Source organism: Lates calcarifer, linkage group LG6 (genome assembly GCF_001640805.2).
Source record: "Lates calcarifer isolate ASB-BC8 linkage group LG6, TLL_Latcal_v3, whole genome shotgun sequence".
NCBI classification, from domain to species: Eukaryota; Metazoa; Chordata; class Actinopteri; family Centropomidae; genus Lates; species Lates calcarifer.
Genome location: NC_066838.1, coordinates 12338032 through 12352643, shown reverse-complemented (window position 1 = coordinate 12352643; position 14612 = coordinate 12338032). Strand labels below are relative to the sequence as shown.

The following is a 14612-nucleotide window of genomic DNA, read 5'->3' as shown; positions in this document are numbered from 1 at the left end:
ATCCTGTCCTTTACATTCATGTCAATGCAACAAATTCTTCAAAACACATATTTCAAATGAATAAATAAATAAATCCATAAAAGACATAATATTTTCCACTATCATTGCAGAGGGCTTCTCTCTGCAATGGTACTGGAAAATATTATGTTCAATAACAATTCAAACTTTTGAGCGTATGCATTGGTTTTGGACTTCAACACTTGTTGAGCCTAGTAAGAATTGAACCAGCATCCTCAGATCTACAAAGCAGGCGTTTAACGACCAAAGCTATTTGGTCTGATGCTTAAGAAGTATTTCTTCAAGCCTTTGAATGTTTGCATTTGGTTTCACACTTCAGAATTCATTGAGCATGGTAAGAACTGAACCCAAGATGCCTGCTTGGTAGGACTACCAATGATGATGATCAGCAGGCATTTCTTTGATACTTTGAATGTTTGCATTTGGTCTTGGACTTAAAAAAAAAAGTTATTGAGACTCATATAGATTGAATTTACGTCCTTAGAACTTCAAAACAGGCTTCTAACCATTTGGGAGATTCAACCTCAAACTTAAGAGCAGTACTCGACCACCTGAGCCAATTGTTTTGACACTCTGGAGGTGTAATGCGAGCATTTGAGTCTTAAGATGTTGGACATCAAAATTATCTGAGCCCCATAAGAACTTCCAAACAGTCCTGTTGTTACAGTCATACTGGTATCTGCTAAAAAATTCTTGTGATTTCTCAGTCGGATCTATTTCGCAAACCACACTTTGCGAGCTTGTGGTAGCACCTTCCATGTAGCTCCAGCTGCATTTCGCTGTGTCATATGCAAGCCAACAATTGACTTTGCTTCTGTCCAATCACAAAAAATAAGTGTTGTCCCACTCTTTCCATAATTTTAGATGTGTTTGGTTTTTGTCTGTCCTCAGGGTCACTGCATGTAACACAGCAAAAGAATATTTAACCCTTAACAAAGCAATTAAACTCTGGGGACATACTATGTTTCAATAAACCACATTCTGCCATCTAAATATTACTGTTATGTCAGTTTAGAGCGCACCTTCTATTCCAGTGTGAATATTTTTTTCTAAGAGATGCTGGATAGGTTTTACTATTAGATGGTGGATTAGGTTCTCTGTAGTTCTTACCAGAAAGCTTAGAGACCAGACTTCCTTTCTGTGGTGGCCAAAATGAGTGACAGCTAGTCCTACTCTGTAGTCAGGCAGTGCAACATGCAGTCTTTGTATGAGTGCAGAAGAAAAATTGGTCAGACCTTGGTTTTCACCATCAGACGGAATCAGCTTGGTTCTTTGTGTGCTAATTGGTGCCATCGTATAACATTTTTATGATTTTAATTTGCAGTGTAATGTTAGTTTTAAAAAAACCCATGGGGGACAATGGGATTTAGTTGAAAGCTGAGTCATTACTGCTCAGCATGCTATTAACTACCAAATATACATCATCTTTTATTTTTTCATATATTTTTTCAGCAAAAATCAGACATGCTGCAGAAACCTAAAAGCCTAATTAAATGAGGAGCAAAACATGAAGTAGAGGCATCTGCTGATGTTTTAAACAAACTACTGCCATCTGATGGAAAAATAACTCCATTGCAGCAGGAAATGTACAATAGATGCTAAGAACACATTCTCTGCGTTGCAGTATTTGGAGATTTATAGTTATCAGACCTAAAGATGGAAACATGAAAGAAACACCAAAACACATTAATTGGCAAAAAATCTGTAATTTATTGGGGAAACAACTAGCAACCCAAGGAGCCTGCATTCAACATAAATATTATAGTTACAGTTTACTTTTCCTTTATTTTACAAGACATTAATCTCACTGAAGCAGAACATTTTCATTTATCAAATAAACAATGCTTCTTTGTTCATGAATATGAATAAAAATGGTAAATACAGCATGCAGTAAGTCATTAGAATAAACACAGATTTTCCTATTGGTGCATCTTTTTTTCTAGTTATTTGGATAAAATACAGCCAAAAGTCATATTTTTTTCCCCAAACAAAAAGGCAAAGTGTGGTTTCACAAATGTTAACAGGTCAATGAGATTTAGTGCTGTAGTCCAAGATTTGGGATTAACACTATTAAATTCCCATAGAGTGGTCAAGCGGCATGCCGCTGGTTTTTGCCACCTCAAATCAAAACATCTAAAAAGGATAATAGCAGCAACTTCTTGGAGTTGGCAGGCGGTCATGGGAACAAGAAACACTATGAAACACACATTAAGCTGTTGTAGGAATACAATCAGAAGCAATACTGCTATTCAATACACATTCATCTAATTTAACATAACTTCTTTTTAACAATTACACTTCTCACTGATTCCTTTAAAAAATGTAATGTCAGGGTTAAAGTGTTTTGGACTGTGGAGTGTTATATGCTATTTTTTCTGGTTTAAGTGGTGAATTAACAAAGAAAAGAACATTGCCACAGGTGCAAAATAATAGAATTTCATCATAAAGTACCAGTGCAACAACTCCTCCTGACTCAAAACTGCAAAATACAGATAAACCAAAACCACACCTTAATGAAAATTTCTAATTTAACCAAAAAGAATGTTACTGATGCACTGTAAAAATATAAAATAAAAGTCTTGGTGAAAAAGGCTGATATGGCATATGGCATAAAAAAATCTTGCTTTGTTTTACCTCTTAGGCTAAAACTAAATTCAGATTTTGGCCAATAACAAAGTTCTTTGCAGCAGCAAAAACTTCTCCATCCACTCAGATTTCAAAGGACTTCATGAAGGAGGAAAAAAAAACACCACAGCTTCAAGACAACCAGTTCTCAAGGCAAAAAAGAAAGAAAAAAAAGAAATTGCTTACTTCTTTATATTGTGAAATGTGACTTTACAAACATCACTGACTACTGTGAGCTCTGACTCAGCCACATCCATGGTAAGTCCATTAAGATCACCGATTAGTTTTTTTTCCACCACAACAAAGAAATGATGATTTCTTTAAAGACAGAAAGCTGCCATGGCTTAGACATCCAGGACGCCAAGGTGAAGCCAAAGGTTAGTCCATCACTTCAGAAGTCCAGTTCAAGGACCAACTCCTGACTTTCTGATCACAAGCCAGCTTTTCTAAACTCTATGCCACCCTCACAAAATGGAGGCACAAAAAGGATTTGACCATATAAAAGTAGGAAGTTACCAAGGACAGAGAAAAAGGTGTTGTGGCTTTAAAGTGCTTATGTTAACACAGACAGGAAACTCTTCAAGGCCTCTAAAGCAAGGCAAAAACTTCAGGTCACATTATTTTCCTGACATGTCATCCTCTCTTGCATCATTTTGGGGAGAGAGGGCGAACTGTTTCACAAAGCTCTGTGGCAGGAGGCCCCAGGGCTCAAAGTCCTCCTCTGTGAAGGGTAGGTTCTTTAAAATATTGTTTTCAAGCTCCTGCAGATACTCTTCCCTCAGCTCATTCCAGAGGCTAGATGAATTGGTATCTGGGCTTCTCTGCAATAATGTCACACTGTTGTCCCAATCATTTTCACATCCAGCGTGCCGACTCACGTTATTGTCGTCTGATGTTATGTTGTTGTCCTGATCGATTCCATGCCCACTGTATTGACTCATGCTGTCATCATGTGACAGCGTGTGGATGTTCTCAACGTTTTCATGTTCACTTTGTTGACTACTGCTATGTTGCCTTGATCCTGTCTCGTTTAGTATTTTGGTATTCGTTTCAAAAGGGATTCTTGTCGTACTGACAGGCTTCAAGCAGACGCTGGAGTTTGTCAGAATTTCCACTGGAGCAAAGTTTCTCTGGGTGAGTTGACTAAGAGCCACCGGCTCTGCCATCACCATATCTTCAGAGACTGTCTGGACAATATTGAGGCTCCACATGTCTCCAGCCCCTCCTCTGTTTTTGTTAGGGGTGAGTTTCTTGCTAATATCCACAAGGATATACTCAGAGTCCTTTTCACTACTTTCTATGTCTGTCTCTTCCTCGGGAGCATCCTGCTCCAGGCATTCTGCTTCACAGACATCTTCGCATGACCCCACGAATCCCCTCAGAGGAGACTCAAATACCACCCCTTTGGGGGGAGGTTTGAAGAGTCTGCGGCGAAGGCTGGTGTATACTGATGAGCTGAGCTCACTCTCAGGCTGTCTCAACATGTAGTGTCGGACTGACTCAGGCACCAGGATTTCATGGCGCTTTTTGCTGGGCAGTAAGGCAGAGAGATATTCAGGTACACAGTTTCCTACAATGGGCACAATGGAGGTAGGTTTAAGCGCAGAGACAAAATCCTCCAGCTCTTGATAAGAGGAGTGGTCGGAGTAGGGCACCACATAGACGCTGGGGTGGAAGGATACCAGGGGCCTGCTGGTGGGGACGATGGCCAAAGTGGGATGTTCTTTGTTCCACTGGTACAAAGCGGCAGAAGAGATCTCTGACTGCATCACAACTCGTATTCGACCAGCTCCCAGGTCAGTGGTGAAAACATCAGGCAGCTCTAGAACTTTGAGGGTCTCCATCCTCTCAAAGCTCACCTCAATCCAGGTTTTAAACTCCATCGCCAGCTCCAACAGCAGGGACTCCTTTCCCAGTGCATACAGACCTGTAAAGCACAACAAAGTCAGCTAAATAACAATTGCATATTTGATAACATCATAATAATTAAGATTTTTTTTCTCATCTGACGCACAGTACCAACTATTTCAATTTCCAGTGTTTTCCAGTTTTTTTAAAGACCTGATAATTTTGTATTAAGCTACTGATGTTCACCATCATCCTAGGGATAATAATAATGATATATTCATTCATTATCTATACTGCTTATCCTTAAAGGTTGTAGGGGCACTGGAGCCAGTTAATCTGCATGTCTTTGGACTGTGGGAGGAAGCCAAAGTACTGAGAACCTGTGCAGCCACAGGGAGAACATACAAATTCCACTCAGAAAAGCCCCAAGTGAACTGGGGTTCAGACCCCAGTTCGACCAAACTGTGAGGTGACAGTGCTAACCACTGCAGCACTGTGCCACTGATACAGTCTAATAATATAAGAAACAATAAGTAAAAACAAGTCCCCTATATGGACCATCATGTTTATGAGCTGTTAGCTTGTTGTGACGCTTGATCAAATCACCTTTTTATACATGTTTACAACAGAAAGCTGTGTCAAAGAAAAGGTCTATACAAAATTACCTATGACAACATTGTGGTTGGGGTGGCTGCGGATGATTTCTTTGATTTGTTGAGTGGCTCGCTGTCTGGATGGTAAGGTGCGGTTGGGGTCACAGTTGGTGTTGTCCAGGTACAGGACATCTATAGTGGTGTTTGTCCTCAGGCATGGCTCACGCAGCATTGAGGGGGCATATCTGAAGTCACCTAAAATGAAGAAGAGTGTCAATGCTGAAAAAACAACCACAAGGCGCATAACTTAAATATTTCTTCACACCCTAGAAAAAGCAGATAAAAATTGTTTTCCAGAGCATTCAGACACTGACCAGTGTGCAGTATAGAGCCAAAGTAGCCTTCAAAGAGAAACATGACAGCCCCTGGACAGTGGTTGGCATCTATCAGGGTGACTGTTAGCTTCTCCTTGCCAATGTCATCCAGTGGCAGCAGGTATGGCTCACCCAGCTCTAGTGGATGGATCCACTGCTCTTTCACCTGAGAGCAAAGAGAAATAATCAGGAGAAGATGCAGAATGTACAAAAAAAATGAACACACCCTTTACCACTCTAACCCTTATGATGAAATTTTCATGTCAAAGCTACACAAAATAACTTATAACTATCAACTTATTCTAATTCCCAACTAAACCAGTAAGAAAGGAAAACCTTGAATAAATGAGTGCAGATATTGCCATACAAGCATGAAAGATGACTGAATGGTTTGATGAAGATGAAAAGAACGTTAATGATATGCTGTGACCCCCACATTCAGTAAATTTAAACTCATCTTCACACCTGTGGAAGATTTTAGACTACATATTAGCACTCTCCACCATCAAAACACCAAACAGGATAATATCTTTTAGGAAGGATGGTGTTTGATTAAAATTTTAGAGACTTGCAGCGACTATGCCAAATAACACTAAACTTGTTTTGTTTTTTTGCTGCTCTTCTTACTAAGATCCCATTCCCATTTCCTTTTTAATTACCCTGTCATGCTTGTTAACTTTGTTAGCTTTTGGATCTTTTTGATAATCTACAGTATATTTCTTATTTGTAATGCCTAACCACGAGACATGAGTTTGTAACAATGTTTGTCATAACAAATATGTCTGCAAGATAAATGAGAATTGTCAACCATTACACGTTCTGGTAATGATTCAGTCAGTACTGATCTAACTTTCTAAACTTGGAAACTACATTGGCTTTGAAGAGCCACAAAAGTTATTATGTTTTAACACTGTAAACATATAAGAACAGAATTTTAAACCACATCTGAATGCAAACACTGAGTCAGAAATCATTGTGTTTAAGTGTGTGTGACAAATAGCTGTTATGCCCCTTCACAGCTCCTATCCACATAAAACGGTTCAGTACACTGAGGTAAGCTGTCACAGGTGAAGCAGAGAAATAACGTGAAATCTTAACTCTAAGGGATCTCGATTTAAGACCTAGTGCACGTGTATGTTTTCACGTCACTAGTGCATCCACGCACGTGTTTCATGACCCCCTTCTCGACCACGCCCTTCCTCACCTGTAGTTTGAGTCTGAGCAGTGCAGCAGTGGTCGGTGAACAATAGATGGGCCGGTTGCTCCAGGTGGAGGTCAAACCCACCGTGTGGTCGCTATGCATGTGGGACAAGAAAAACAGCCGGGTGCCGGGACACTTCCGCACCAGCCAGAAGTCTACGGCCAACGGGGTGTCCGGGATGACTCTCCCATTGCCGGACATGATGCTGTGTGATTTTCCTGGATGTTCAACACCCAGTGATGCGGCAGCAGGTGGGTTGATGACTGATGTTAACTGTAAAATTATCTACTTGACTGCTACTCTTCTAGTTATTTGGCGACGCAGACCAGCAGAAGTAACAGTTGTTGAAGTGAGTCATAAAAATAAGTTTGTTTCAGTATACACTGCACTGTTGTAACGTAACGCGGCTTGGCAATAACAATCGAGAAAGAACCCATTGGAAGCTAACTTTAGCTAACGTGAGAAAGAACTCCCGACGTTGTGCTAAACACAGTTTTAACGCAGATTAGCTTTAACCGACTTACTCTTTGTTACTTCGCAACACCAACCATCGGCATCACACACAGCTTGTCGTTACATTTTCACAGTTACAGTTCTAACAGTTCTACAGTAACAGCGTAAACACCCCGCCATTTCTGTTTTCAATTTGACACTCAACGCCTCTTCCGTTTCTTCTTATTCTTCTTGGGGTTCGCAGTACAGCTGGTGTCCTGGTTGTTGTATACTGCCACCTAGAGGTCGGACCGTATGGGGCCGCAATGAATATCTCCAGCAAAGTGAGCAGAAAAGCAGGACCGTGATATTCCGTGAGTACAAGTAATAAGATAAATTGACTGAATGAAAAGTTTGCTGACTAGAATAGATTAGATGTATCGTAGGCCAAAATGATGATATTTATCAAGTGGGAGACTAAGTCAAAACTATGAAATTTTTAGTCATGATTATATTTATTTTAAAAAGATAGTAATCTGTAGTTTTCATCATCTTATCTGATCATACCCCCCTTTTTCCTAGAAATTAGCTTTCATAAATGTAAAACCTTGTTGGGACTTTAAAGACGAAACTTATTTAAAACTTATTTTTTAAAAAGGAAACAGTGGGTATCACTTTAACTACGCTAGAACTAGAAATTTTATAGTAGTTTCTGACATCCTTTGAACAATCATCTTTTCCAGTCCAAGTCCAAGTAATCTGGTTATACATATTACTGTACAGTTTCTCTGGTTTTTGATTTAGAGAACTGAACTGTTTTTAAAGTCCTCTTCTAAAAATACAAAAAGCTAAATGAATCAAGAAATCCAAGTTTCAGCTACACACATTTTGTGGATCCACACAACGAAACTGTCAATAACAAATGTACTTGACCGACCGTGTTCAGCACATAGCCTGCATATACAGCACCCCCTGAAATTGACCGACTTGTTCACTGCTGTCCACAAGATGGAGCCAAGAGAGAGAAAACTGTTCTGTTATGACAATTAGATGTTTGGCAAAAAAAAAAAAAAAAAAAAAAAAAAGAGCCTGTAGGACATTTATTTGCAAGATGCCCATATTATAAAAGAGTCTGTAAAAACAGAGAAGACAATGGTCTAACAAATTCAGGAAAATACACATTTCCTGTTCATTTAGATTTTATAGTGTAGTTCTAAAAGCAAAAATATCCATTCAGTTGTAAAGCAGCACATTATGTTTTTTCCCCTCAAGGTGACAACAAAAACAAACATAAAATGTCTTGAATATTTCTCATGTACTTGTATATGGAAGCTTATTTTTCTTCTACTGCAAAGACAGCAGTGTATAAGATATTGTTTACCTGACTGTGATATTGGATGATGGATTGCTTCCTGTCTAAGACCGTGGCTGACTCATCTGGCACAATGCTTTTAAGAAGATCAAACTGAAACATCAAACTGTCTGTAATATTTGAATATTTGTAGATGACATTTTTTTTTATTTTTTAGCTCTGTATGTGTGTGTGTGTGTGTGTGTGTGTTGGGGGGGGCACTACTACTAAATGGGGCCGTTTCTATGGTGACAGCAACCCATTGTAGCCCACCCCACCCCCCCACCCCCCACATTTGCACACCGCTCACTTTTCAGGATTATACCTGGGATTGCTGCACAGTGCTCTCTTATCACACATCGCATACGTCCTCTTCTCGTACCCTGAAGCACATTAATCATACACTGCTTCATAGTTAATTATCTATCTTCCCCTCCCTCACACACACACACACACACTCACCTACACACATATACCCTGTGGAAACCTTATGCTGGAGATGAAATACATTGTGCTCGTGATTAAATGAACAGGAGTGGGTCGACTTCAGTGGAGCCCCTGTTACTATTCTCATCTAATGCTTTATGATAAGTTACACAGCTGGATGCTCTTTAGATTAGTGCACAGCGTGAGTTAACTTTATGTAGTCAAGAGACAAGTTGGCAGGTAATTAATTACAATTTTGCTCTTAGAAGTGTATGATAAGTTGATTTTTCTACAGTAATCACACATAACCCCACAGTGTTTTATCATTATTTCTCTTAGTTGTGCTTCATTTTTAGTTGCTGGACCCTACATTTACTTGTACATATTTTACTTTTTGATATATGAATTGTGAGCACAGTCATATCTGGCACATGCAGTAAAACATACATACATAATTACAGCTGCAGTGCAGTAACAGTGCTTCAGTTTGAATGGAATATTTTCATATGGCAAATATCCACCATGTATACACCACATATAATGTAGTCATTATCAATCAGCAAAACATCCACAAATAAAATTCAGTGTCCTCATTAACACTTAAACCTCAGTCCCAGCTCATGGTTTTATTTTTACCAGCACATTATAAATTCAAAACCCAGGTGCCCTACTTTATACTCCAGAATAATAAGAATATGAGCTTGGTGATGTGAGTGAAAAGAGCAGCTCTGTTTACATGTGTCAAATCAAAGGTTGCTGAGGTCAGCAGGATGAGTTGTCTTTTCTGTCATGTTGTTATGCAGAGTAAAACACAAGTGCTGTCAGACAGCAGCAGTGATGCTAGGACAGCAGATGGCTGCACAGTCTGTGATCTGCCTCTGCTGGTATTACACTTCTGCTGGTCTTAGTTTGCCAGTGTGACCTTCTCTGTTTTTTCTTCTATGCTATATAGAGCTAAGAAACTGGTTCTAAGCATTGTGTCGTGATGTTCTCAGTAGTGGCGCTGACTTTCAAAATGTCCCTCAAATCCAAAAACTCTCACTATTACATTGTGGGATCACTATTACATTGATCGCACATGAATAATGAGCTCCATTGCCTCCATTCATCTGAGTCGACAAATTTGTACAGTCAGGGACAGTGGCAGCTTTATTTCTTATATCCCCCCAGGGATGATGCAGTGGTGCAGTCCACACATTCCTACAGATATTTCTGGACATGTGTGAGAAGCTGAAGACGTCCCTTGGGGGCTAAGGGCAAGTTGTTGGCTAAAACCAGCTAGTGAGAATGCATGTTTTCATTTTGACATGTGTTCTCACTTATTTCATCTGTCCTTCTCTATCTATCTCTTTGTCACTCTCTTGTTTTCTCCACTCTCTCCTCTCTGTACTGACATGCCTTTGTTTTGTTTTCATGACTCCATCCTTTTCCACTCTGTCATCCTGAATAGGGTTTTCATGATCTCTCTTTTTGTGCTCTTGCTGCTCGTCATTTTGACACGCCGGCGCAAACACTCACACAATACCACAGCACAGCAACATGATCGCTGTCTAATCCTTTTTACAGCGTGTCTTGGTGACCACCCTCTTTTCCACTCTGCTGTAACACCTAGCGTTAGAGGTGGAGGAGCTGCTATTTCTGGCCGGGCTTCAAGCCATGACACGCCACAGTATATTGTTGGTTATGAGAGCCAGTTGATTCCCCCCACTCACTTGATTTGATTAACTCAGTTCATTAGAGTTTCAAGAGTGTGGCGTGGCATGCAGTCAGCCTGCCAAAGGTCTCCCGTGGACCAGCGAAGGGTGCAGTTTTAGGGGCTACATTATGCATACAGCAATGTGCTCATAGCTTGCTGTCACGGCAACGCTGCATACTGAGAGAGAGAGATGACTCTAATTGTCTTCCTGGAGGGCTCCAGGTCTTTTTGAATCTGTCTTGGTAGGATGCAGGCATAAGGAAAATCATAGTCCACGAGGACTGAAAGCTCTCATAGATGGTGGCATCTTAACAAACATCAGTAGTACATGTAGTCCTGAGAGAGAAGGTAAACATTTTTAATTGATCCTTGGCCTTACAAGAAAAAAATGTTATGAACAATATGAAAATTGCACAAGAAACACACCAGAATACCATTGCACTTTATTTATGTTAATATGTGCCACACTGCCCCCACATGCACTAGACTAGAATGCTATAAGGTTGGAGTGTGAAAGGGTGATTCGAGTAATGTTTACTACACTGCAAATAAGTCTCTAAAACTGTATTGAATTTGTGTAATGTTGTGTGTAATAGTCCATTTCTCCCTGGTACAGGCATAACTAACATTCCTGCCCTGAGCAATGGATAAAAGCTTGAGAGAGAGAAAGAACAGATTTTAGTTGAGTCCCAAGATTTTTCGCAGTTTTGCTGAAGCAGACAGATTTGTTTCTTACAGACAGCTCTTCTTCTTGCTGTTCCTCACATGACCAGCCCTGACAGCTGACAACACCTCACAAATGTGCTGTTGACAACAACAAGAACACCCAGCTGTGTATCATTTATTTTTCCACATGAGCAAGGAGGGATGCGATCATCCACTGAACAGATTTGTATACGTTGCCTCAGCCTATGCATGTAACATATTTTTGCATGAGTGGTTTGTCGCTGTGATAACAGATTTTCAATTGCTTTCATGTCACTTCTGTTGACTCTCCTCCATTACACTTCTCATGTAGATCATTTCACAGATTTCACAGAAGTCATGTAGCGTTTTGATGAAAATGCCCCATGGAAACAAAGAAGAAGAAAAAAGGGATTTTAGCACTAAGAGGCTTTTTAGAAACTCCTTTCTCTCTACACTGGACAACTAATATTGCAGGTGCATTACTGAAATGGCCCAGAGATTGGATGTTGGTCAGAAAAATGAAAATCTGCAGTAAGAGCATCTTTCACTTGGAAGAGAGGCACTACCATTCAGCTGTGAAATATGGGTTTTCAAGTATAGTTTCAAGTCTGCTGGCTTCAGGCTCGAGGGAAAGCACAAAATGAGCGACCGTGGTAAAGAGAGAGGCTATATTAGAGCAAGTCTTCATGTGAAGTGGTCACAGAAAGTCACTATTCAGAATTTATATAATTCCAGTTTATCCTGTGTGACCACTATGATTTTGCTTTCACTTTTACAGATGTCACAGATCTAAAGAAGTGCTTATTCGTGCCAGTGGTACCCAGTACACTAAACCGTAATAAAAGACGTGATGAATATTTGATCATAAAGGTCCCAAAGAAACTGTACTCACGGGGCTGCAGTATGCTGTAGTGTATCAATGTGCATGACATATTATGTGTTTGCCCATGATTTAGCAAAGTGCTCCCCATGTGCATAATGCATGTATGGGACAGTATCGCAAAGAGCTGCATTTACTGTGGAGCAACTGTTCGATCATTTCCCAGCAGTGTTACGGCACCCATGAGGCTACAAGAAAACTTAACTGTGGTTGCCTCCCTTCTCATTTCACACATCCCCTGTAATATTGCCCAATGGGAACAGGCAGAAGAAATGGCCTGTTGTTATTGTGGGTGACTGTGGAGGTGTGGTGTGTTTTGTTGGTTAGTTGCTGACAGCAACCTTGAAGGGGCTGGCACTGAGCAGCTGCAGAAAAATGGGGGTAACCTCGTTTGGGACTATAACAGTCTGGCTGGTAAAGCAGACAAACGTCAAAACAACACACTGCTAATGAGGCACCGGGGCCTACACACACACACACACACACACACACACACAGCAGGCCTGAGGCCCAGTCGGAGTGTATTAAGATGATGTGATGTTAGCTTCCCCTGTGAGCTTTGTGTACAGTTTATTAACAGGGCAAAACAGCGAGCTGGGGAAAATGCAGGTATCAGTGTGTCAATCTGTACGAGGCTGTGGGTAATCCTCATTAGCTACCTCATTATAAACACTGTGCGGTAATACAGCCATTCTGCTGGCTACTCCCATGTACCTGCAACTACAGATTGATTTACAGCAAGTTAAACAGTGTCTGTATTCTCGTTGGGCTGTCAGACAATCAATACACTGTCTCTGCAGTATTCATTTACCGCATAAAAAACAAGTACATCATTTTTTCTTCATATATCATCATGAGCAGTAAAGCTACAGGATGTTTCATTTGTCACCAGGCATTTTTAGGCTTTGGAGATTCACAGCCTTTGATTCTAAATGTCCTGCCACAGTAGCGACCTACATGACCTTTGTCCATTGAGTTTACAATCACTTAAAAGGAAAGTTAAGTCGGTAAATATCAAATATGAGATCAGTACCACTCACTTTGATAGCAGTTTAACTCTTATCTCTCCATGCAGGATTAGGCAGCTGAGTATTTTTGCACAAAAAGACAGAAAGAGAACAAGTGAGCAAGTTAGTTAAGGATTAAGTGACAGTAGATTTCATGTACTGTCTCAGTTGAACAATGGATTTGAAAGTAGAAGTTAAATAGTCTCTGAATGATGTAGGAATGTTGGCAGTTGTTGCCACATTAGCATTGCAGCGCTTTCAGCTTCTTAGAAGATAAGTGGCTTTTTTTTTTTTTTTTGTGGTTGATATAAGATGGCTGAGGGCAAACTGAAATGAGTAATAGCAGGGTTTTCCAGTACGAAATTAGCAAGGCGATACCTCTGGATTTCCCCATAGTTGGCTTTCTGGCTAACCCACTTTTTTGTTATGCTTTTGTTATCATTTACACAACTGTGGATTGAGACAGTGCAATAGAAAATGACTGAAATTATTCATGCAGCTCCAGTTGGGCTGACATAAAAGACACTTTTATGGCATCTCTCCCTGTTTTTTCTTTCCCCGGGATGCTTCTATTCTTGCCCTCCTCTTTTCAGTTTCTTGTTTTGTCTTTTCCAACGGCAGCCTTTTCCATCTGGCTTCACAGTTTTCTCATTCCACTTTTTTAGTATTCCCACACCCTGATATATACAATGAATCTTGAGTTTGTCATGATATTGATGGCATTAATTGACAAGATGAAAGACTGTCTTATTCTACTGGCCAAACTAAAGGGTTTGTTGCCTTGTGCATTTGATACAGTAGGACTATACTAAAGAGAAACTCTCAACACATAAAAATTTTCTGTATACCTACAGTTTTGATTGGTAAAACAGAAGAACTGCAAGAGCATAGTTTTTTTTTCTCCTGAGGATTACATTTTAATATGATATAGTTACCTTCACATTTAATTATCTGTTGAAATGTATTTGATTTCTTCCCTGTTAAATCTGCTCAAAATGAAGTCCTCATAGTTGACAAGAATTTGCATAGATTTTAAAAAAAAGCCAGATGCTGGTGCAATAAAAAAAGAAAAATGCTCAGGTAAACATCCTAGAGTGCTTCTACCACAGAGAGGGGAGTGAATGAAAAATGCTCTTTTATCTCATCTCGCTCTCTCTTCCTGTGCCCCTGCCAGATGCCAGTATTTAATGCTCATGGATGGTCTGCTCAGCATCAGTTACAGACGGTATAAACTGAGGTGAATCAGCGCACATGTTATGGCTTCACAGAGGACTGAGACAGCTGATACAACAGTTTTAAAGGTCATGCATGGAGGTCTTCATCTGACACAGGCAGGGGCAAGGAAAGTAAATTACAGTGGACTGTAGCTCCGTGTATGAATTATTGGACACTTGTACATGACTGCAGTGGTCGTGTTAAACCTGAGGCTGTAGAATTGGATATTAACCGAGTGACTGGTTTATTGGGTCTGTGT

At 40.1% G+C, this 14612-nt stretch overlaps 1 protein-coding gene and 1 long non-coding RNA gene across 3 annotated transcripts in view; one reads left to right on the top strand and one right to left on the bottom strand.

Moving 5' to 3' along the window:
* Positions 1-1708: 1708 nt before the first annotated feature.
* dclre1b (DNA cross-link repair 1B) lies at positions 1709-7327 on the bottom strand. 2 transcript variants are annotated; one of them, XM_018666121.2, is made up of 4 exons: positions 6663-7327; positions 5459-5624; positions 5157-5339; positions 1709-4570 (listed from the first exon to the last, which is right to left on the bottom strand). In XM_018666121.2, exons 1-4 carry the CDS (start codon positions 6858-6860, stop codon positions 3261-3263), a joined length of 1857 nt encoding a protein of 618 aa, XP_018521637.1. In that variant the 5' UTR covers positions 6861-7327; the 3' UTR covers positions 1709-3260. The 2 variants fall into 2 exon arrangements, with proteins under 2 accessions (XP_018521637.1, XP_050927147.1); XM_051071190.1 differs by having other exon boundaries at positions 7184-7327.
* Positions 6886-14612, top strand: part of LOC108876538 (uncharacterized) — a 24439-nt gene continuing 16712 nt past the window's right edge. Inside the window, exons 1-2 of the long non-coding RNA XR_001960005.2 lie at positions 6886-7008; positions 7357-7465. This is a non-coding gene — a long non-coding RNA (uncharacterized LOC108876538). The remainder of the gene's footprint in view (positions 7009-7356; positions 7466-14612) is intronic.